This window comes from Chroicocephalus ridibundus, chromosome Z (assembly GCF_963924245.1).
Source record: "Chroicocephalus ridibundus chromosome Z, bChrRid1.1, whole genome shotgun sequence".
NCBI classification, from domain to species: domain Eukaryota; kingdom Metazoa; phylum Chordata; class Aves; order Charadriiformes; family Laridae; genus Chroicocephalus; species Chroicocephalus ridibundus.
Genome location: NC_086316.1, coordinates 33,867,936 through 33,892,827, shown reverse-complemented (window position 1 = coordinate 33,892,827; position 24,892 = coordinate 33,867,936). Strand labels below are relative to the sequence as shown.

At 43.8% G+C, this 24,892-nt stretch overlaps 1 protein-coding gene across 6 annotated transcripts in view; it reads right to left on the bottom strand.

The window, feature by feature from the left end:
- Nucleotides 1–1,692: 1,692 nt before the first annotated feature.
- TRABD2A (TraB domain containing 2A) overlaps nucleotides 1,693–24,892 on the bottom strand; it is a 79,890-nt gene continuing 56,690 nt past the window's right edge. For 2 of the 6 annotated variants that reach the window (XM_063321162.1, XM_063321164.1), the window contains 3 exons: nucleotides 11,689–11,779; nucleotides 8,331–8,588; nucleotides 4,023–4,722 (listed from right to left, as the gene is read on the bottom strand). In XM_063321162.1, coding sequence (XP_063177232.1) covers nucleotides 4,542–4,722; nucleotides 8,331–8,588; nucleotides 11,689–11,779 — 530 coding nt within the window. In that variant the 3' untranslated portion in view covers nucleotides 4,023–4,541. Of the gene's footprint in view, nucleotides 3,581–4,022; nucleotides 4,723–8,330; nucleotides 8,589–11,648; nucleotides 11,780–24,892 lie in introns of those variants that run through there. The other 4 variants (XR_010069185.1, XM_063321163.1, XM_063321166.1 and 1 more) reach the window with 4 other exon arrangements.

Sequence of the window (24,892 nt, the reverse complement as noted above, 5' to 3'; positions counted from 1 at the left end):
GACCAGCCACAAGAGTACCGTGCTGTTTGAAAAGAGGGCTTTGCTCTTTCAGAGCTTGGCTCCATTTTCCCAAGTTGAAGTTCTCCTCTTAAGCCTCGTTGCAGGTAGTACAAAAAGAGCAGAGAGAAAAAAGTAACAAAATGCTCAGACTTCTTCATTTCTATTTATTTACCAGCCTTCTTTCACTCCTCCACTTTTTCCCTCTAATCTAACAGTGTAATGTTGCTGTATGAATGGTTAAAAACAAAAAAAACCCAAACCTATTTCCAAAGTTTCGAAGTGAAAAGAAAGAAATGTAAATCACTGAGCAAGGCTTTTTTTGCATTACTCTGTATTCTTTTATGCTATCACGTCTTTAAAATAACAAAACCATGTGTCCTGGTTCTGGCGGGGATAGGGTAATTCTCCCCAGGCTCTGGCAGGGACACAGGTATTCCACCCCATGGAGCCATGCCCAGGCAGGAGGCTGCTGGGGAAGGGGGCAGGAAGTCGCCGCCGGGAGCGGGCTGGGGCATCCCAGGTCCGGTGGGTGAGCGGTGGTTCTGTAACTGTGTTTGTATATTCCTCTGTCAGTGTTATTATTGGTGTTTTCCTTTGCTGTTTTGTTAAACTGCCTTTGCATCAGCCCACGGGGTTTGCCTTTTTATTCTGATTCCCCTCCACGGCTGTGGCGGGGCGAGAGAGCGGCCGGTTCTTAGTTGCCAGCTGAGACTGAACCAGGACATCATGCAAGGTCCTTAAAGCATGTCAGAAGTTAGACTGAGGCTATCTGTCTGCACAGTTTACGCATCCCCTCTCACATTGTTGTAATTATGGCTTAGGAGGGATATGTATGTTTTTAGATCCTATATTTTATTTTTTTTCTTTCAGTAGTTTTATTTTTCACATCCTAATCTGAAAGGGCTTGAAAGTAAGCCAGCACTGGATTGCCAGCTTGCTAATGGGCATTCACAGTTCACAGAAAAGCTGTGTCAGATAAGGGCACATTACTGCGTATGAAAGCATGTTGAGTGAAGTCATGCTTCCTGCAACGCTTTGCAAGAAATCCCAGTTGCTAACCAAATATCATATCAGAAAATAAAGCGTCAACATGTTAAAAGCAACCGGCAGCAGAAAGGAGAAGCTGTGAAATTGCAGGAGGTAGCTGTTGGAAGGTCAACGAAGTTCAAAATAAATGGTGTCTTAACACCTGGTCCATTTCATCAGCAAGTAAAAATAAAGTGCAAGTGCTGACTATCTCAGGAATCAGAAGCAAACCCTGTTTCCCAAGGAGATGTTTGTCTGCTTTTTTTTCCTAGCTATGTACATAAATGTGAAGTTTTATAATAATTCAAAGGCATATATGTCATAACACAGTAGTCCACTAGTCAAGCGTAGTCAAGCAACAAATATTCACAAGAGTTCACAATATGCTGCTGAATATCAGTGATGGTTATACCCTATATTCTCCAACATCACAATATAATCCACAATGTGTGGGGGATTATATTATCAAACCAGTATATTTTGAAGTGGGTAGGTTTTTAATTTCTGCTAATAACATCACAAATGTCAGCTTCCTGACAGAGTAATCTTGACCACAAGGAACCCATGGCAAGAGTCCCAATCATCTCAAAACAGATTTGTTCACAGACAACATTGGAGAGACGATTTATTAAAACAATTTAAGCAAGGAGAGGAACAACAAAGTGCACAGGCTAGTTAGTAAATACAAAGGAAAGAGAACGGAAAAGGATGTTCAGATATAACAAAGAATGCTTTGTTATAGCACTTAGATGATGTGGAGGCACCTAGCTCAGGAGACAACAGGAGATTTCAGCCCCTGCACTGAAGAAAGAAGTACCTGCACTTTCACAGTGATTTCTGAATCAAGTCTGCTACTCATCACAAGCCTGACTGAATCTCAATTGCAAAGCAACAAAAGCTACGTCAGCTGCTTGGGAGGGACACATACAGGGACAGTGATTGAAGTCTTCCAGGCACATGATGTGAATGCTTGCCTTCCTGATGCTCTGTGCCCAGAGAAAGCTCTGAGCAGACTTTGGCCATTAGGATGGCTCCTTGGGCTGTTCCAATTCTGTTAGACTTTTCTTGTTCTGAAACTAGGGAGAAACAACAGGACCCAAACCTAGCACTCCCCAGTGGTCACTGTAAACAGCTGACTAGGATGCACAGCTGGAGTAAGGCTATCAGTCAGAATTTCAAGACTTTGGTGTCCCATGGCCAGTCAGCAATGACTGGTCTGGAAGAAAAAGTGAGGGGTAGGAACCACTAGATTAGTTCACAGGTATCAAGCCATGAGACTCTCAAAAATACCACACAATCCACAGTTTCAAGACATCTCTATTTCCCTGACACAGACACGCACTTGGAAACAGGCTACAAAATGAGTTAAACCACCAGAACTGAATCATCCATAGTGCTACTTCAGGTCTCTGAGTGTTCTGAGTTATTCCTGAGTGTTTTGTAATTACTCTTCCCTCATTGCCAACCTAAGAAAAATGATGGTGGCTGCTCCACTGACTCAACACCCCTCACAGAGGCAAAGCTCAGGAGCAACCATGGAGGAGGGAACAAAACAGAAAGTCAGCCCTGGGGCTATTTTACACAGCAGCCTTTGTCTTGTAATGGAGAAAAGAAATGGAAGCTCTGGCTCAGTCCCTTCTCCCAGTGCTTCCAGTGCCTTTTGGACCTGTGCCACACCTCATCATGCTTTTCTGAGGGACAGAGGACAGGGGGAGGACAAGCAATACCAACACATAGGCTAGCAAGTGGCAGAACACGTCTCCTCAGCTGCGCTGGTAGACACACAAGTATGTGCTCAGTTTGTCAGGCCTGCAGTGTCTCTTTGTAATTAAGCTATCCCCCGTCTGATCTGCTCCCCTGAGGTCACATTCAGGCCAAGGAAAATAGTTCTGGACCCACCAGGTCAGCAGTTTACACTAGTGAAAGATCAACCACATAGGGAGACAGGGCAGAGCACATCACCAACCTGGCTGCTGTGTGAAGCCAAGGAAGCCAGAATGCATCTGGGACCCTGAGGTCTTTTAGAATTCCCCGTGAGAAAGAATATACAATGAGATGGTACCATCTTCTACCCCAGCTCAGATACATTTAATTCCCCACAGTCCTGCTGCAAACTGCAATATTTAGTCTCTCCTTTTTCTGTTTTCCTCAGCAAACTAAGGCTTTATTCAGGTTTAGTCCTTCTGAAGGAGGACTAAAATTTGAGATCACGACATGAAAAGCCTGTTAGGAAAGCTGGAACTGTTTGCTCCTCTCCTCTTCCAATGTGCAGTAGAAGGATGAGGATCAAAAAAAGAGGTATTTTCTGTTGGCAATGAAAAAAGTGGTGAAGCACGCGTACATGCATAGGAAGGGAAACCTGAGGATTTGTTGTCTTTCGGGGTGAGACAGCATGGGTGTCTGCTGTGTTTCCAGGGTACCAGGCTCAGCACATTGGGTCCAAGCCCTCCCATGGATGAATCTTGTGAGACCTTCCCAGGCAGTGAAACCCTCCTAAGAGGAGAGAGGAATATGTTGCTCACACAATGAGTCAGTGTGATCACAAGAGGATGTCCTGTACAAACACAGAAAACCATACATCACCACTTCAAGACTCCTACATCCAACAGTAAACAGCATGTCCGTTTTAAGTAGACGGCGAAAGACTTCAAACAATTTGGAAAGTCTAAGAGTTTCCATTGAAATTGGTAGAAAACATGCAAGGATTTCCTAGAATGAAGTTTAACTGTGCAGAAAAGGAAAAGAAAGCCCTTCCTCCCTGGAAGTGAATCCAGCTATAAAATAACAATATATTCATGATTTACCTCTTACTTCTTATTTCAGAAACATCCAACACTATGACTGTGAAGCTCCCCAGGCATTTTTTTTTTCCCTTAAATGTACATTAATTTGTGCTTACGAGACTTGTCTGGCTGTTGGAGGTTCAGATGTACTCATCTTACAATAGCACCAAACAGACATCAGAAACATTCTGTTCACAAGTTTTTACAGCTTTATTCTATTGTAGAAGGTGTTGTCATGAACCTTTATACGTAATCTGGAGCCCTAACAAGCAAGAATTAAAAGCATCACCAGTAGAGACATAAAATACCCACCTCTCTTTCCCAGCTGTGCTCATATGACCAAAATATTCCGTTGTAATAAACAAGTTAGTGGTGTGTAAATCTTCTTACAAGGCACTGAAGGTGAAAAAAATGTAATTTAGTTGGGCTCATAAAGCTAAACAACAGCTATGTTATAGCAATATTATAATCTCCCCAAATCATTATGGGATAACATGAAATCATTCTTCTGCAAGAGAAGGATAAATAACACTTTCATTAAAATATCTTCTCCTGTATTGGGCAGGTCAAACCAGTTAATAGTGTTAATGATCCAGATTCAGGAAAAGGAGGCAATTTAAGAACACCCCAAAGAACAGGTGTGCCGCTCAGAGTCTTCTGTTTATGTTTTTTCACGTAAGTTTCTTTCTTGCTTTTTAAGGCAAGAGCCCTGCACCTTGGCTCCCCTGTGTTTCAATGCAGCCTCGTTGTCTGCAAAGTCAAAGTCAGTAGCAGGAGGAAGAGAGAATGGGAAAGCTGGTGAGCGCTGCCGGTGTCTGTGTGAGCATGACTAGACCGTCTGTGGCCCCGGGGCTGGGGTTCGACCGTGATGTAGCCGTTAATGATGCGGATCCGGGGAGGAGGGTCAGTAGCACTGCAAGGCAAGAGAAGAACATCAGTCCAGACCCAGCCCAGAACTGCCTGATACCTACAGAGCAGGAGGTGGTCAGCCTCTGTGCCTCACTCTCAGTCTTCTGGGCTTCTGGGAATGGTCTCTCATACTGGTTGAAAGCTCACCAATTTGTACTGTGTCTTCTAATGGCAGAGCACTGCCTTGTGCCTTCCTTACAGGTGTGGGCAGCTCCCACGCCAGCCCACATGGACATGGGCACTGCCCAGCAGAACTGCAAAGCAGTCTTTAGGGGTAACAGGGAAGAGACTGAGGAGGGTGGAGACAGCACCGAAACACCTGCCCTGTACTCAGGTCTACCCAGCCAATTGGGTAAGACAACCATATTCCTAGCACCTTTCAGCTAAGCAGAAAATACGTAAGAAGAACAAAACAAGGTTTGTTGCAGAGGAGTGTCACTGTAGCAACACTTGCTGAGCACAGCAAGGAGTGAGGCACCTGTTTTCAGCTGAATCTGTCTTCCTCTGCCATGCTTCTTTCTGTACGTGCATCTTAGCATGGACCAAACTTGTTCCTATACTGCATCTTCCCTTCCACAGGTCAGGAATTACAAAGGATTTACATGACATGCGTTAAGAAGAGGAAGAGCCACTTCCAGAAATGCATCCTAGAGTCACTGAGAAAAGATCACCACATCCCAGAGCATCTCCCGAGTGGTAGTGAGGACTCAGCTGGTGATGGACAAGAACTGAGTCAGAGCCTACATGATTCTGAACTCCCATTACGGCAACATGTGATGGAGGAAAGAAATTTGTATGCTCTAGGCTGCTAACACCAATTGTCTTGATTTCAGGGAGCTCCCACACCACTGCAGGTTGAGAGTCAGAAAGGTCAGATACTACACAGGTGTAGTGGATTGAAAGCCATGCTTGACCCCACAGCTGTAAGGCTGACATACACTCCAGGGCCTCATGGTGCTGTGTGGAACCAGAAGACAAACGGGACAAAATTAAAAGCAAGTCTACCTGCCAGATACAAAAGCAGACTAATTGCTCCTGCACCCACCCCCCAGCTGCTGTGCGCGACTCTGGCCTTATTTTGGCCAGCTGCATTAAGCAAAAACGCTTTGGGAAACTGAAGGCAATTAGTATCCCTTTTAAAGACACTTAACCTTCCATACTCAAAAGCTCCCACAGAAGGTTTGAACTGCAACTGGAGAGAAGTCAGCTGGCACTACATCGAAGAAATACATCTGACAGCTGATGCATACAGGAGCAAGAACCAAACCAGTTCTGCCAAGCTCACTACAAGACTCTATTAAAATAATCACTGGAGCTGCACCTTCCACATTTCCAGGCTCACGGGAGGAAAGCTGTGAATGGCCCAGGCCTAAGAAACCTGACAGCTTTACTTGTGCCTGGGCACCCCGGGGAATGCAAGGGCCAGGGCCGAGACTGCCAGTGAGGCGTGCCCTGCACAGGGGTGAGCTTGAGCCCAGAGGGGCTGAATTTCCGCGGGGACACATCGCGGCTGTGCCGCCAGGTGGGGCTGTCAGCTCAGGCTACGCCTGCCCTGGCAGCCCGCAGAGGCGCGGAGCGCTCGCCCACGCGTGCGCCGGGGCAGAGGCGGTGATGCCCCCTGCTTTACAAAGACGAAACACGGAGTACGGGCTGTGGGTGAATGGCAGCTGCCACTCTGACACTCGCGGCTTTCCCTTCTGCACCAAGGGCACAGCAATCTCCCAGGCAGCAATAGGCATCACTCGTCTTTCCCAGTACTGTCATGCAACAGCTCCATCTCCAGACATTCAAGCTTTCTGCTAATAAGGACCCATCGCTAAAAAGAATTTGTCACCTAGTATCTGGGTGAGTTTCTAGCTCAAAGGATAACTTAATTAGTAGGGGAAGAAAGGAAACATTACAGAAGAAGAAAAGGAAAGGAGGCATTTGCTGCTTCCATATTTATGCAGTAGTTTCCTAAACTGTGATCATTAGCTTTGCTTTTACCTCACTATTGTCTTGCAGTACTTGCAATCCAGTATGTAGCCCTAATGTACCTCCAATTTAGTCACAGTAGCACATCCTCCCATCTTCCCTTTTCTGAAGGCATTGATGCTGCAAGTGCATGCGTTTTGTCACACCAGGGCACCCAGTGACTTCCCTGAGCTTCATGGGAACTACTGCATGTGAAAAACTGAGCATGTCAGCGTGCAGGCAGGGTGGGAGCTTGAGATCATAAGGATTCCAAAACGTTCCTTAGCATTTCAACTAAACAGACTGTCAACAGAAGCTCCATTCACAAACAGCTGGTATCAACTATGCTAATAGAAAGTAAATGATACACTAAAAGACAAAATCAAATGTGATCAATACACGGATTTGTTTTACTAGTGAATTTTGTACTGTGTATAGGTGTCATGTCAGTGGGCATGCAAACCTCCATGTGCATTTCTCTCCCTTTCTCTCCAAACTACTCACACTTAGGTTGGAAGAAGGAACAGAGAGAGGGCACAAAACTACTCAGAGAGAAAAAGGGAGTCTGGTCTAAAAAGTCTAGCAGAGGCTGAATGCCTGGAACAGAACAATAGCTGCTGCACCCGCGTGCAGACACCCTGAGCAAAGCTGTGCCACTGAAAACAGTGGTACAGCTGGCACCCAAGGACGTGATAGGAGATGCATAGAGAACCCTGATATACTCACTATCTTGAGAAGAAGGAAAAAATATTCTTCAGAGGAAAGAAAAGAATGTAGAGGCTTTGCTTCAAGAACTGCAGGTTTTTCTCCATCATCCTGACCTGTCTGGTTATTACAGCACCACAAAAATAAAATGCTTTCCACTCAAGTATGGCAGAGATACGAACAGAGACACAAATAACAGAAGAGGGCAGATTCAGGTCTGTGCGTTAGCTGACGGAAGGGAAATATTAAGGTATACATTCAGCCACAGGCCTAAATATAGCCAGTGAGGGAGAAGCTGGGGGTTTTTTTGCAGGCTGCTGTAGTTCTTGTAGGTGAGTAAGCTCTGCTGGATGAAAACTTAGGGAGTATCCGTGAACCTTCGCCCCACAACACACTCCATTTTCTGTATTAACTCCATTAACTATATTAAGAAGAGATTGTCATCTCTTCCAGATGTTCAGTAATGTCATGGGGCTCACAGGCTTTTTAAGACTGCGAAGAATACAGAGACTGGAAATGCTGCATAAATATTGTCCCAATGCAACGAGCACATATGCCAGATACGACAGTTTCCAAATATGCAGCAGCTCTTGGATAAAGGTCCAAGGCTTTGACCTGTACCATCTACCAGTGGACCCAGTCTTCTGTGATAAAGAGAACTACCATGTGCTCACAGTCCCTCAAGCCCAAATGCAAAATGGTCTAGACAAGGCTTCCACTTGTATTATGCCTAATTTTCCACAAACCTAACCACATAGAAGAAGCTATTTTGTCAATAAAAGCACAAACTGCCTTGAGTAAATGTTTCATGAAGAATTACAGTGAGGGAGAAGGTCAGATCCTACCCTCAGCATGTGCCTAGACCCTGCAGAAGTTTGGCATACTGGATTAATCAGCCTAAATTAAAGTCCAGTTTGCATGACAAACCCTCCTCCCGCCCCAGCCATTAGCTACCTTTCTTCAAGGCGAACCCAGAGGTCATTAAACTGTCGCAGTCTTTGTTTCTTCTGCTGCTGCTTCTTCTTCTTTTTGTACTTCCTGTCTACCTTCTCCAGGATGTCAATGCTGTCAGGGAGCAGCAGGTGTGGCAGGAGTTCTTCCTCCTCCTCCTTCCGGGGGTGCAACGGCAGTGGGAGCTCTTGGGACATGATATAAGGGCTGTGTGGCACTGATGATGATGAAAAGGCTAACACGGTTTTGGGGTGTTTTCTGCTGGAAGAAGGAGGGAACACATAATATTTGAAAAGGCTTTGAGGCAGAATCCTGGTAGAGACATGATCAAAACAGATATAAAACAGGCGTTTCTCCCTGACGTATTGGCTGACTGCTTATTTCTCTGCCTTGTATTCCTGCCCCCTCTTCCTTAAGTCAATATTCTGATCAAAATAGTTCTCTTTAATGAAAAAAGCTTTGGAAAAGAGGTAATCTGTAACTCAGGAAAGAATGCAGTTTGGCTCTTGGGAATAACATTGTGTATCTAGAAAAAGATTAAAAAGGAATCACTCTCAGAGGAGGTCAAACCACACTCCTCTAGTCTGACGTACTACACAACACAGACCAGATTATTCAGCAATTTCTGCCCAGATCCAATTAACTTGGGGGGCAGGGAGAAAGGGCAGGGACAAGACGACTAAGCCACACTAGCTGAAGGAGCCAGTCCTAGATCAACAGCTCTCACTGGAGAGATGGAGCTCAGCATCGCTACAGACACAGCCAGGATGACCTCCATCCTGTACGGCCAGCCATTTATTTTTATACCTGCAGGCTCAGAACAGACACTCATATACACAACCTCCTTTGCAACACTTCCTGCAGGTAATTCTTCCAGGGACTGACTGATCAACCACAAGAAAGGGCACCACAAATGCAAAAGCACGTCCTTCTTCCCCAAGGCCAGTTCCCTCTCACAGCACAGCAGCTAAGGGAGGAGTCAGGAAGCACCTTAATTACAGCTGTGATTATGTGATGAATATTTTACAATATACATATGCATTCTAAAATCAGGAACAACAGTTAAATCCCCAAACAAGACAGTAGGAGCTTGATTGAACTTGTGGCACTATTTATAAGTTGTCCTTTGTGCTACTGCGTGGTTGGAGAACGCTTTTGCCTTCCTTGCTTTGGTGACACCAAGAAGTAGTCCTCTTGCCTCCTGGCTAGAAGCTAACAGGTACTGACTGGACTGTGTGCAGCACTGCTGTCTAGGACAGTAGCTGGATATGGTTCCACATTTACGTGGGCTGGACTGGGTTTATTGAGACAGAATGCCCTAGTATTTGCTTTCAGGACAAGCCCAGGATAGCAATCAAGTGAAACCCTCCATCCAGCCCCCAGGACTCTCACATACTCATGCCACAGATCTTTCCCTCACCTCAAATGTTCTTCTCCTTCAGAACTCACATTTTTCTTAAAACTCATTTCATATTTTTAAATCTGTTTCCAAGTCATCCAGAAATGTTAACACCTTTTCTCTAAGAAAACGCTAGAGTGCCATCTTCTTTAGCTTCTTCAACTTAGCTTTAAAATCAAGACTCCAGGAAAGATGTTCTGTCCAGCAGTCCTAATGAAAGGTCTGAAATGCCACCAATGCCAAACTTAGGGCTTTCAAAGGCATAAGAGTCACTGGTTGGACAATGAGCTCCCATGATGTGAGCAGAGAACTGTGTGCCCAGCTACCCTGAGTATCATTGATACCTGCCTTCTTGATGGGTGAAGATCTAGCCCTTCTTTGCACAGTTGTCTGTCCTTGATTTCCTTACAGCTACATCTTTACAGGGTGGTATCAAGTTTTGTTTATTCTCAACTACATATTAACCTCTCTTTCTTTAACCTTTAAGAAGCTGCTTTGTCTGGTTTTAGGAATACCTAAGCTAAGAATGTTTGGGGAGGTAGGGGGGTGAACTCCACAAAAATATCAGGCAGGTTGATTATCCCTGTAAACACTGATACACTGGATTGTCTAGCATGACTTAAATCTTACAGGATCATTATGTCTTGGCCTTAAGCACAGTGGGATTCTCCATGTCAGACTATCAGGCTATTGGTGGCAACAGCGATTGCATTCACGTACTCATAGGGATGAGTCTTGGCTCAGTTGGCTTCAGTGTATGTAGAGTTAATGATGTATATCCATGTCAAGAATCATAACAAAACCATGACTGCCAGAGTTTGAATCTCATGGTCTGAAAAAGGCAGCAAAAGCAGTGCTAAGAGAAAGGTGAAGCAACCAGAGTATGAGAAAAACATCTATTATTATTTTGCACTCCACCTGTGGAGCCCCTAGCACAGACCAAGACTCTGCACTGTGCCCCTTGCAGAAAAGGTGGTTGTCCTGCTTGACAGCTTCCTATCAGAAACGTGGGGGAGAAAGAACAGAGATGTAAGCAGTGAGGGACAGCATGCCTGGCATAGAGGATAAAAGGGAAACAGTACCGTCACTGTGATCAAACCTTTTTCCACTGTGGTCTTTTAGCAGTGTCTAAAAGGAAGAGTGGAGATATCTGACAGACACAAGAGCACATGTTTGGCAAGAGTCTGAAGAACAGGGAGACAAGGATTGCAGACCCTAAACTGGTGGCAAGAAGTCCAGGAAGAGGTGAGTCAAGAGCACATGTAATTCTCGGCAGAGTGTGGAGGAGGAGGTTATTTGGCATTCTGTAGTTACTGAAACCATGGAGATGGATAAAGGCACCCAGTGAGAGAGAAAAAGAGGCAGTAAGGGTATATCCCAAAGGACAGCTGCAAGATCAACCAGAACACCAAGTACCTTGGCTTAAAAATGCAGAAGCAAGCAAGCAGTCATGGGGACAGCTTGCAAAAAGACTGAGTGGACTCTGGGCAGTCAGATTCCAGTCTGAGAGAGAGTAATCGGAAAGAATCAAGAATCAAAAATAGCAGGGTAAGAGACGGAGAGTGTTAAAAGGCAGGGCAGTCAATCACTTAAAAGGGAGGAAGGAGAAGCCTAGAAGCCGATGTGATATGAGACAGCATCCAGATCCGATGAATGAAGCATGAATACTCTATGTCTGTTAGTTCAAGAGTTTACACGGGGGGAAATATTTTTATTAAAAAATCCCCAAAAAAGCCACAAAACCAAAAACCAACCAACAACAAAAAAATCCCCCAACCCAAACAACAAAAACCCAAATAAAATCCTCTTTCCAAACTGGCTCATGGAAGAGAAAAGTAAACTGCTGGGGAGGAGAGAGGGAGCCCAGCTCACTGTTATAGTTCCAGCTGCCACTAACTCTTCATCATTGTTTACAAACCCACCCTCCCAGTGGCTGGTCAGCTAGATGAAAGCGTGCATTACTTGTTGATGGCTTGTCCAGCTGGAGTGTGTTCTACCTCGTACCCTTCTCTCCTCAAAACATCAATCACTGTGTTGTTGCCCATGAAGTGACCTGCAGTTAAGAGAAAAATGACATCAGAACTCAATGAGCACAGGGAAAGAGAAAGAGGAACAACAAAGTTCTTCCTCATCACAGGAGGCACGCCACACTCAGGGCAGGCAGTGCTTTATCACTCCCCACCAACACGCACCAGAAACACAGGATCTCTAACAAATGATTGCTGAACTTTCCCAAGGTCACTTCAGTTGCCACATTCTGCATTTCTAAAATGCCGATGTGATTGAAATTACTCTGGTCCCACAGGCTGTTGTAGATTTCTTGGGGCACCAAGAGATGAAGTTGAGAGACATCTGTTCAGGAGCAGCACCGGGTCTACAACTGGTGTGGTGCAAACGAGGTCAGAATCTGTCTGCAGCACGTACATAATTTTAAAAGCCTCTGGCATCATAAAGGCATTATCTGAGATGTTGGTCAACATCATTAACAATTTTTAAATGATTAAGAATCATCCAACTGCAGAGAACAGAAAATAGTTCTGAAAGCCAGTGACTTAGATCAACCCCTTTCATCCCTTCAGTATATGCCACCAGGGACAGAAAATCCATTTTCAGTCATGTTGACAAAAGTTTCGGAAGGACTTAGCTAGGTCTACGCTAATTCTGTGATTTATATCTCCAAGCCATTTTCAGACAGATGTGGTGGCTGGTCATCCCATCATTTGGCATCATGGTGAATAAATGACTACTCAAAGGGTGAAGGAGTTACTCCTGAAAGACTGTATGTTCTGCACGCTGACTGACTGACTTCCACAACACTCCTAGCACCTCATCAGACAAGGCTGCTGAGAAGCAGGTGGACAGCAGAGGCCTTGCACAGTCCCTCATAGATCTAGCTTTCTTGAAAACATTTGTTCATTTAACAGCCTACATAATTAAAATTAGGCTCGAGCAAATGACCTATTAGAATCCTCCCTTGCCTCAGCAGACATAAGCAGTGCTAAAACTGGTTAAGTAACTTCAGAAAAACTGTTTTCTGCTACTATTCTTCATAAATACATGGCGATAAAGCCACCAGAATGATTCTATTAGCCAGGAAAAGCAAGGAGATAGAAAGCGAAGTCCAATGGCGATGAGATTAAGAGGGAACCAAACCCAAGAGAGTTATGATTTTTCACTCCAAAATGGATTCAATGAATTGGAGCACAAAATTCTACTTTCTCATACCACAACAGCAAAGGGCTCAGGAACTACCAGCTTAAGGCATGACAGTTGCTTGCATGGTATCATTTCAGCATACACATTTATCAAGATGAAGTTTCCCCAAGAGCTGAAGAACACAGATGTAGCTCAAATGAAATTTTTTAGCCAAACACTGCAATGTAGACCCATTGGGTACCATATTTTCTTACCTAGTACCTGGATTTTCCCCCAGCTCCTCGGCCTAACTTTTGCCTTCAGAAAGAGTAAAGCTGGACCATTATGTGGATCTAACCTAATACTGTTGGTATCCGTTGCTTGCCAATGGTTCAGGCCCAGATGCATTTAACTGAGAATTTCTTCATGTCAGCAAAAAGACCAGAAGCAGCAGGAAACAGGAATGACTGTAACTAAACACTGTAATTGAGTAAAATTAGCCACTGGAAGGCCAACATTAGGTACACAAGGTGCCAGACCTAGTTGCTATCTCTTGCCTTTAGCACAGAGGAGAGGTATGCGCAAAGGGAAGGGGAGAGGGGATTCACTCCTCCTCCCCTGTCTCTAGACAGCAGAGAAAGGGGTGCTTCCACCCCTTGTAAGTGAGAGTGAGGTAGGACAACTTAAGACTTTTAGAGAAACGCCTCTCTGTTGATGAGGATGTGACGTGTATATAGCAAGTTCAGGCTAGGTATCCATCTCACATGGCCAATGTTGAATGAGCTAAGCCCATCCTCACCAGTGAAAAGCAGTGCCAAGGCTCTGAACTCCAATTTTCCTAACCCAAGTCCTTCAAGAGCAAAGGGACAAAACATAAAGATAAGCAATCTATAGGGCAATTTATAGTGTTAAAATAATTTTCCTCATCCCAGTTTAAGAGCTTCAAGAGTGAGCTACTGAATAGCTCCTCACATCACACCATCAAATGTACTACCTCTTGTTGATCTTCAGTCACCCTTGCTCAGAGCAGTCATTTAGACTAGTATGTAGGAAATTACTGTAGCACATGGATGAATCCCATTTCAATCACTCAACCTGCTTGAGTGAGTCCCTGAAGCTGGGCCTTAATCTTCTTTTTAATTTGATGGAGTGATAAGAATATCTTTTATATCACAGTCACGTCTACAGGCCTTCACAGAGAGCCTTTGCTGATTATTGCTGATGCAATGAGTTATGTCTGTGTGTGAAAGAAAAATGATATGCTAATATTGTGCTAAAGAGAATAGATCAAATGAATAGGTATGTGTAGAACAGATGCATACAAATTCAAACAGGCATGTGATATTAGATCGTTCACAAGACATGATCAATCAGGAGCCACTCAGGCTAGGTACATAAAAGGATTAGGAGATGGCAGTGTTTGCTATCTGAAAGGCAGGTCATGCGTGCTTCAAGAGACAGAGCTGGTCTGGGTCCCAAAGGATGTACAGGCTCAACCTGAGCTAGGTGCAAAATCAAAAAAAGACAGAAGGGTAAATGTTTGAGGTACAGGATGCCACCAGGAGCCTCTCTAGAGTCAGCACTTTTGCCTCTTTTCTGGGAACTGTCACAGAAAGACCTCGGTGGGGTGCGAGGGACCTGACACCAAAAGCAGCTGTAAGAAACATGAGAAAGATTCACTCTCCAAGGTTTAAGATCAAGCAGCTATGCTGCAAGGGAGACTTAGCCCAAAGTCACATGACAGGGAGTAGGCTTCTTTCACCTGATTTCTATTTTAGCCTAACACACTTGAATGCCCCCCAAAAGAAAAGCCCCGGGCCCTGTCCCATCAGAAAGCCTGCTCTTTTCTTTCTGTACACAGCCCTGCATTATCCTCACACCACTAGGTGAAGAGATGCCTCTGAGAGGTCAATTTACACTGGCAGGGGGTGGGGGCCATTCTTCTGTGTTCAAGCTCAAAGAGAAACTAAGAAGCTGTTGTGTGCACCAGCTCAGCCATGCACTCTACTGGAGGGTAAATAAGACCCCAGCCTTTAATCTGCACTGAAAGGAGATGGCATGCAGGGACCACAACAGGCAATGTGCTCAAACAATGCTGTTTGACTAACGTGCACTTGCAGACTAGTCTGACTCTCTCTTACTCTTTCAGTAATCAAAGTATCCTCCAATATCAGTCTGTGTGTCAGTAAACCAATGAAGAAGGGTTCAGAACTGCCACTGCTCCCTCAAAGGATGCAAACAGAAGCAAAGGAGAATTCCTGATGGCCTGGAGAGCAGGGACATGCATGACCCAAGTCAGTCCCACAGTTATCTGCAGTGCAGAGCTCAAAGTTCAGTGTGTGGCCAACGACCTAGAGAACGCAGAGTACTGTCTTGTATCATTTAATTGGATGGAAGCCAAACCACACAACAGACATCCTACTCCTCCTAAAGGTTCAGATTGCTTTAGCATTCACCAGCCAATGAGGCGGACAAAGGTACCTTACTGACATCAGGCATCTGACGAAGCTAAAATGAGTTCCTAGAAGACATGGCTCTTAGGACGCAATGACTAAGAATGGAGACACAGAAAATACTCATGTGGTACCCCCACACACAGTGTCCCCACAGGCAAGAACCTTTACAGAGGAATTTTCTTCATCCCACTCCATGGTCTATTATTCCCCGAAAGGAGCTGAAACAGAAGCAAACCTGTGGAAAGAAAAGGGTGCTCCTCCCTATCTCTAAATCTCTACTTAGTTTAACCTTTGGCTCTGTGAGTGACAGGCCAAGTCCATTTTCCACAAATATCACAAAACGACCTTGCTGTGCTCCCCTATAGTACTAAGTGAGCAGAGAAAGATAACCCTGGCAGAGGGTCACCTTACTGGCAGTGCTCGGCAAGCCATATTGGAGGCAGTCACACCATAGCAAGCCAGACAGAGCCCTCAGATTTGTGTAACCAGGTTACTACCAAACTTTGTTTGCAAAAGATCCTGTGCAATACTGCACAGGACTTCCTATATGGGCTGACAACCCAAGCAGTGGCAAATATTCCCAGTTAAGCACCCCTGAAGAAACCTCTACTTGGTGCTCACAAATCCAGGGGCAAATTTCATGACTTTGCCTCCTGCATACACATGGTTATACTTTTTAAGTACATGTTGGGATGCAGAACATGGAGTCATTTTAACCCAGTTAGCAAAATTATGGAAGAAAAAAAGCTAGACAAAATATTTAATATGATCCAAAGCAAAAGAAGGAAAGTGGGTGATGTGATCAACTAAGTTACAGATTAAACTAATCTTTAGATGCATGCTTTCTGTACACACTGTTCAACAGCAAGACATTGCTTTCAAGCATGCGCACTGTGCACCCAGGTGAGCTGAGCTCCCACTTCACTTCTCCCAGAATCAGAGTCCTGCACTGTTATACTAGATAATACAAACAATATATGGAAAATACGGATCATTGATAAAATAGGTAGGATTCCCGATTTGCCCCCTAAAATAAAACAGTTTCTCAGCCAGAAAACATGTAACACTAAATCTAATACAATCTTCTTGCTTCTAACAGTATTTCCCAGTCAGGAAAAGCTCAGGTACACAAACTAAAGGACCCAAGAGCATGGTACTTTCACAAATTTAATGCTGCCAAAAGAAGGAAAAGACAAAAATTGAAGGGGATGGGGGCACCCCTAAGGGTATTTTAAGTCAGCTTATAGATTCTCTGAATTCATATTAAGTACAGGAACATAAGGATGATGCATTGCAATACTTCTGCATGCATGTAGGTCAAATCCCCTGCAAGCAGCCTTCCCATGCCCTCCAGTGTTTTTGAGACTGCAGACTTCCAAACATACTCCTTCCTGTGATTAACTGTAAGATGAAATATTAATGATATTACTCCATAAACCTCAAACGTGAGGTTTTACTCCACTGAGTCCAGGACAAGCGTTTGTTTTCAAAAAACATTATTTCCTTCAAATATCTTTTTTAGTATAAAATCTTAGTGGATTATACTTCACCACTCTCAAACCAAAGAGGAAAATCTCATGGGCAGGCGTGTGGAACAGTGGCATTCTCCATGCCCAAGAAAATATTTTCAGTAGACATGGAGGGAATTGGTGAAAGTGCCTCAAACCTGCATTCACTCAGGAGGAAACAAAAAAATTACCTTCTATTTCTTTAAAAGTTATGTGCTTTGCTAACTCACCTATATGGAATTGCTAGGATTCATTTTTCACATTAGTTTATAATAGAATCATGTAAATATGAAATCCTTCTCAACACGATGATAAAGGCCTTGTACAACATGGGAAAAATTAAAAAATTGCTTAATACCACGGAAAAGAACCCTATCAAGTTACAATTTGCTTGAGCCAAAATGAAGGCATTTTTCTTGTGAAAGACAAGAAGACACTTTTATTTCCCAGGATCTGTCAAAAACTAGGTGTCTTAAATGTATGATGAGTATTTTTGGTCCCGAGGATTCCCATTTTTACCTTTGGGCAAAGTCAAAGCTCCTGAAAACTACACAAATTGAAGCTAGAAAAAGGTTTTCCACAGATTATAAGGCCAAGTTTATAGCAAAGTTAACATAAGGAAAAAGTTTACAACCCCATATCACTTATCTTGTAAAAACTGAATTAAAATAAACAGTTTATGTTGAGGCAGCCTTAGCCACTGGGGCTCCATCTCTACTGGCATCTACTGGCAGTTTTCCAGTGTTGAAGCCCTAAACTGATCAGGCAAGGAAACCATCACGTAGGTGACTATGCTAGCAGCCTGTGTTACGTTACCAGTAAGGGAAGGAAATAACAGTGCTATGTCTGAGCTGCAGTATTCACAGCCACCTCTGCTGCTGGACCTGGTCCCATTCCAAATCACTGCTTCCTTTCCAGAAAAAAAGGTATTAAGGACTTGAAATCCCACTAGCTTAAAACATACATCACAAGATGAAAGTTTTCCTACTGTAGCTGCCCAATAAAGGTAGAAATGAGTAAACCCCAGCACTGATTAGAAACTGATGGACACCTGACTGTCAGTACCTGAGCAGAAACAGCACACAGTTGTTTGACCTAGCTGATTTTGATAGTTGCGCTAGTATGTTGTAACAGAGGTTTCTGCCTCTAATGCAGAAATGCAAAGCTTTCCTCATCTCATGTGTCAGAGATGTCAGGAAAAGTGCCCTTCATGTGAACCCTGGGGCTTTGGATGTGGGTCCTGCCTCCGTACAACCTGCCTCCACATAACATTGTCTATCCCCTTCAGGGGTTGTTGTAATAAACCCCGTCATTAGCATTCTGCAGACTCAAAGAGGCTACTGAGGAAAACAGTCTCAAAGCTGATGGGTTGTCTCTGGCATTCTCAGATTACAGAGGTACAGGCACACCTTCAGGGACTCAGCCTTTCCTCCCACCCAAAGAAGCTAAAATGATGCTGCATTCCAGAGACAGAAGAAACAAGCAGGCAATCAGCAAGCCCTTTATGCCCAGGGAGAACTGAGGTGGCCCCACAAGACTCATTTAATCTGTTTTATCATTATGTTATCTTCCTGCCCCTCCCCCTCATTTTTCTCCTCTTCCAGGATCTGCCAAGATTCAGTTTCTGGTGGATTTTTCATTAACTTCCTAATTACACATTTTAAATCCTTTATATAAAGCATAGATAAATTTACATTCCCTGTGCACACCCACATCTCCAGTCCCAAATGCACTGTTGGCAGGTTCAAAGTTTCCATGCTGGGTTCTGAGTTCCCGCTGAATTTCAAGGGCAAATTGATACCCTATTTACCTGGGCAACTTTCATATTGCCATGGAAGGTTTTTGTTTGGTTTTGTTTTACAGGTCTAAACACCTACACAGATGGACAGAGACATCCTGGGTTTAACACTGTTGATTATTTTCACAAACACCGGTGACAGGTTCTTTCTCCAATCTTTTCTCTTCCAGAGACAATAAATCTTGTTTCTCTTGCATAATTTCCCACCCAAAAATACCAGACGGAAGAGCAAATTTCAAGAAGGGCGAACAGCTCTACAAGAAAACACCATTCAGGACAGAGACTCAGCACAATTCCAGTTTCCCCTGGAAATCTGTTCTGGTTTTTCCCACTTTTTATGATGTAAGGGACAAGGGAAAAAGGCATCAAACATGTCCGTGAATCCAATGCGCTTGGCACCTAAGGCTGACACATAACTGACCAGTCCCCCACATCCCAAGGACTGCCTCAAAACCTAGAGAAGTTGGAGGAAGCCATTTAGCAGACTATGGCAGACTCTGGGGTGAGCATAGGTGGTAGCACGTTCTCTCTTTTCCTTGTCCAGGTGGCTAAGACAACAGGTTATACACCCATTTTTATCTCAGACAGGTTCAATTACGCTTCTACAGTGACGTCCGAATCCTTCTTCTGTACGTTGCTGGATCACACTTCAACCATCCAAGAGTTAATTTTAGTTTAGTGAGTATCAGTTCACTCAGCTGATGGGAGGAAAACAACTAAGATCTGGAGCTCTTAGCTGGATTGCTAATTCGGATATTGGTGCATCAGTCTGCTTATAAGAGAGCCATTCCCTGGAGGTTTGCATCCATACAGTCTGAGTAATGCTAAACAAGAACGTTCATTATTTCCTTTAGTAATTAGAAGAAATGGTAGCTGAAGAAGTTTTCACCATCATCCTTCTTTTCTTAGTGTTAACGGTGGCTTGCCAACATCCACTATACTTTTAAGTCTCAGAATGATGTTTTTTTCAGCAGCAAAGAAAAAAGAACTCTGAGAGAAAAATGAATTTGCCAGTGTTTACAAGATTAAGAGGACAAACTTCTGAAGTTGCCACATTAGCCAGCGTCTCTCAGTGAAGTCAATCATTTAATCCACAGGGATATAAAGCATTTTAGATCCCTGTGTACTTCTTATTCATAAGCTGGCATTTCTGGAGTTTCTCAGCTGTTCAAAGAGGCAGGAGAGACTGGGAGGAATTTAAATTTGGGTCCTAGAAACCCTAGCTTCACCTGAGGGCTTGCCTGTCATAACAAAGTCAGGATCTCATGCCACTAAGTATGCTTCCTCCTGCATAAAAAAATAACCCCCGCTCTTTTTTTTTTTTTAATTCTCTCTTATTCTTTAGCCCCTTCAACAGAAAGTGTAAATAAGCTGAAGCAAAAAAGCCATGCCCATCCTGGAATAAAAGTTACCACGCAGAACGAAAGCCCATCTAGAGTTGAATCTGGTGAGAAACAACAAGGGAAACAAGGAATGCTTCTACTGATACCTCAGCAGTAAAATGTAGACTAGTGCTGAAGGGTGCAGGACACCTGATGACAAAGAATATGGAAAAGGCCAAGGTACTCAGTGTCATTGTCACTTTCTTTACTGGTAAAACCAGCCCTTGGGAATTTCAGGTTCCTATGACTAGAGGGAAAGTCCAGGGCAAAGAAGGTTCACCCTGGGTGGAGAAGGATCAGCTTAAGGAACATTCAAACAGACCACACGTACAAATTCCAACAGAATACACCCAGAAGAACTGTAGGAGCTTGCCAATGTCACTGGGAGGCCACTTTTGATTATCTTCAAAAGGTTATGGCAATTGGGGAAGGTCTCTGAGGACTGGCAGAAAGCATCACTCCTACGTTCAAAAAGGGCAAGAAGAAGGATCTGGGGAACTACAAACTGGTCAGCCACACCTCTATTCCCAGGGAAGATGATGAAGAAAATTATCCTGCAAACCATTTTCAAATGTGTTAGGAATAAGCAGACGATTGGAAGTGGGCAGTATAGATTTATGATGAGGGAATCTTGGCTCATGAAGTTCAGCAAACCAAGTCCTGCACCTGAGCAGGAATAGGTCCAGGCAGCAGTATAAGCTGTGCACCAACTGGCTGAACAGCAGCTTGGCAGAAAAGGATGTGGGGTCCTGGTGGTCATCAAGTTGACCTTGATCCAGCAATGTGCCCTTGTGGCTAAGAAGGCCAACAGCCTCCTGGGCTCCATTAGGTGCTGCATTGCCAGCAGACCGAGGGAGGTGATCCTTACCTGCTCCTCAGCCCTGGTGACATACATCTGGGTTCAGTGTCTAGCTCTGGGCTCCCCGGTTCAAAAGAGATGTGGACATACTGGAGAGGGTCCAGCAAAGGGCCACAAAGATGATGAACAATTAGAGCATCTGCCATGTAAGGAGAGGCTGAGAGAGCTGGGACTGTTCATCCTGAGGAAGAGAAGGCTCAGGGGGGTACAATCGATGTATAAATAGCTGGTAGGAGGTTGTAAAATAGATGGACCAGATCTTTTCTCAGTGGTTCCCCATGAAAGGACAAGAGGCAATGAACACAACTGATATAAAGGAAATGCCACTTAAAGATAAGAAAAAGCTTCTTTTCTGTGAGAGTGGTTAAACACTAGAATAGGTTGATCAGAGAGGTTTTGGAGTCTCCATCTTTGCAGATAATCAGAACCTGACCAGATTAAGTCCTAGGAAAACTGCTCTATATGATCCTGCTCTAAGCAGGGGGTTGGACCAGATAATCTCCAGAGGTGCCTGTCAGCCTCAATTATCCTGTGATTCAGTGAAGCTTTAGCCATCAGGCAGCACCCTTGTAAGACCTGTAAAAGTGGTAAAAATCTCCACAGCACAGTAGGACAATGCAGCCCTCTCTATGTCAATGTGTACCTCTTAGACAAACAAGAAACCTATGGCGTTATCTACCTGGTGGTCTATGGAATCACATGCGCCATCACTTCCTTTGGCTTAACATTCAGATCCTGACACTCAACTTACAATTCAGAGAAGTAAAAAATGCATATAGAAGGAAGACTGCTTGTGAAAGATTATAGCTGGCCTTGCTTTCCAAGTTCTTCCACTGGCAACAGGAAGTAGGTCTGGCTTGTAACTCTAGTGCCGCCATACAAAAAGGCCTGTCCAGAATTTAGATAAAATCCTTACTGAACAAAGTGGAATGCTGCTGGCATTACCATCTCTCTCTTCCCATACTTTCCTCTAATTCTCTCAAACAGACTCATTTTGGCTTGAAACTTTACATGTTTGCACTTTGGCCAGAAGCAAAGCTTTTTGGATAGTTTCAGCAAAATCTGTTATTTTTTAGCTCTCCACTTTTGTGCAAGCTTAAATTACTTCCAAACAAAAATAGTTCCAGAAATGAGGTCTGACTGTGAAACATTTTCAACAGAATATACAGGGAATTTATCTGATGTGTTAAAATGCAGCAAAAGCATAAAATATGGTGGACCTAATGATCAAATCTATTGCAGTCCAAATTACCACATGTAATTCCATGTAAGAAATCAACATCTATAGCCATGCAGCTGTATTAAGACCTGGAAAGAGATGGTAGCTTTTTTTGCACAATGTATTACACATCTCTAAACCACATCAATCCACTTGAAACATAAAATAAATCATCAGTCTTTTCTGATTTTCCCCATTTCAAATTAAATATACAAAGAGTAGTTTAAATAACAAGAGGGGGTATTTGTAATGCCACAGTCACTCACAAACCATGAGCTTGTTTGGACTTAATTGATGATAAAGGTGCTTTTTCAATGGCGTTTGGTTAATAGGAAAAAAATTGAACTTTCCTTTCAAAAAGCCTAGCCCTTTTAAAAATAAAAATCACAGGGTGAAAAAATCTGGAAAGAAACAACTAAAAGGCTTCTTCCCCTTCTAACCTGGAGACCCTTCGATACCCTACTACCATTTTAACACAACCTTGTCCTGCAGTTTATCAGCCACTGCTGGGAAATACTTTTTCCACTGGTGGCCAGAAGAGGGAAAACCACAATGCAGTGGTGATTTAATTCCATTCCTATAGCCTTTCTTTTTCTCCTCTTCTACAGCTCATTCTAACCTGCCTGTGCAAGCACTTTCTGGAACCCTTCTCCAGTAAATAACAACAGTACAATACTCAGGCAGTGTTAAAAACTGAACATAAGACATTTGTTCATCCTCACTGCTTGCCAGCATAAAAATAAATCTTCCATATAATTATCACATACAGCAATCTGGATAAGCAAAAGGCTAAATTAGCTTGCTGGAAAACAATAAAAGCCTGCACTCATATTTCTAATGTGCACTCAGAAAACCTCATAACTGGGTAGAGGTGGATCTCTTTTATACGTTACATCCTGTGATGTTACTTCTTATTTAAACAATTAATATGAAACAAATAAAAAAAAAACCTAAAACTACTATGCAGTCAAACAAGAGGATAATGAGGAATTGTGCTGCTAAAAGTGGGAGGCTGGCACTGTCCTTTGAGCACAGCTATTTGGAAGTCCAGATGGAAACAGAAGCCAGACTGGTATCAGAGCCAGAGTGTAATTTGAGGCAATTTCAAAATCAATCAGGAGTCCCCAGAGAAGACAGGGAACCTGTCTGGATTCAAAAGTATGGTGGAAAGGCATGAGAAGAGCACGCCTGGTCGTGGAGATCAAGCCACGTGCACATAAGCCACTGATCGAGGGTGTTCATATAGCCCAAGGCTCCAGGCAGTGCTGCAGTATAGCAGTGTTGAATCCTAACTTTGCTCTACAGGAAAAGGCAACCAGGGGCACAAAGAAGGGGGCAACTGGGAAAAGCAAAATAAAAGGAAGGAGAAAAGCAAGAATCCAGAAAGCCTGGAAAGGGTTTTATGACTGTCAGAAAGGTCAGATTGGGAAGGACAGGGATCTGTCCTGCTCCTGCAGTGTTTCTGGGCTCTGGGGCAGAGCTATGCACAGTAATGACAATGAAGACAGGGCTGGTGTAGAGGAGTGGAAAGAAAATGAAATTGATGAGAGGAGAGAAAAATCACAGAAAAGCAACTTAAAGACATGTGATTTGTCCAGTGCAGCTACTTGGATGCAGGGTATGTATGCAAGGAGGGGAAGAAGCTCTTTTCTCTCAAAGGACACTTGCGTCCACATCTGACAGAAGACTAGCTACCTGCAACCAACGCAACTGGTATTCAAGGCTGACATATGCACTGGTCAGGAACATCGGTCCAGCAGGGACAAGGGCAATCAGTACATCAGCAATGGAGTACAGCAGAGTCCCGGTCTTAGCTTACAGACAGACACGAGCAAAATCTACATAACCTGTGCCTGCTGCACTGTCATTCGTGACAAGGAGTTGCACAGAGCAGCGATACTGCAAGAAGATAGCACCTTACAATCTTCATGCATGCCTGAACAGACATTATCAGCCACTTTTCATTACCTCCCTGCCCTCATACACAGGACCCTTGTTATAACTTTGTAACACAACTCCGTGCTGCAAGTGAGGAGTTTCTCACAGACTTGAATACCAATGCTTTTAGAGTGTTTAAGTAAATATTTTCCTTGCCTTGTCTAGATCTTTCATCCTCACTAAAGCAGTAGCCACTGAGACTGGAAAACATCACATGGATCCTGACACTAGTTCAAGTTCTCTCCCTTTCCCAAGGCCCATATTGTTCATGGTGAAGAGAATGTGATACTTCTCTGTGAATTAGCACCTGTCTTTTCAAACACCGATCCTCACCTCTTCCTTTTCCTGAGATAGAACAAAGGACGGGAGTCACAGCAAACCAACCCTGTTTTACACACTCCACCCAGCCCTAGTCTGAAGTGTGGGTGTTAACCTCACTGAGTTGGATGTGCTGCTGGATGTGCCTTTAGATTCCTGATGGCTGCTAAAAGGTAGAAAATGGAGTAGGTTTTCCCCAGCTGGGATCAATGGTCTGTTCCAAAATAGTGGCAGACACAATTTCCTTGTAGTTGTGGAAGTGCAGAGAAAGATATGAGGAGCTGCAGAGGGAAGAGAAAGGTGAAAGTGCACCATGCCTCTTCCCATGCATTTACTGAGCCCCTTACATTCACACAATTTCGCATGTCATTCTTTTGGATGTGTTCTTGAAAGGTTTATTCAAGCACTAGTGCAGCTTCTGACTTGCTACCTTTCACCTCAACTCCCCATTTCTCCTGCCCTTCTGCCTTGGTTGGCCAGGGCGTAAACATGTATGTCTAAGAGCTGTTCCTTTTCTGTATGCACTGTAGTTGGTTTGGTATCTTTGGTTACG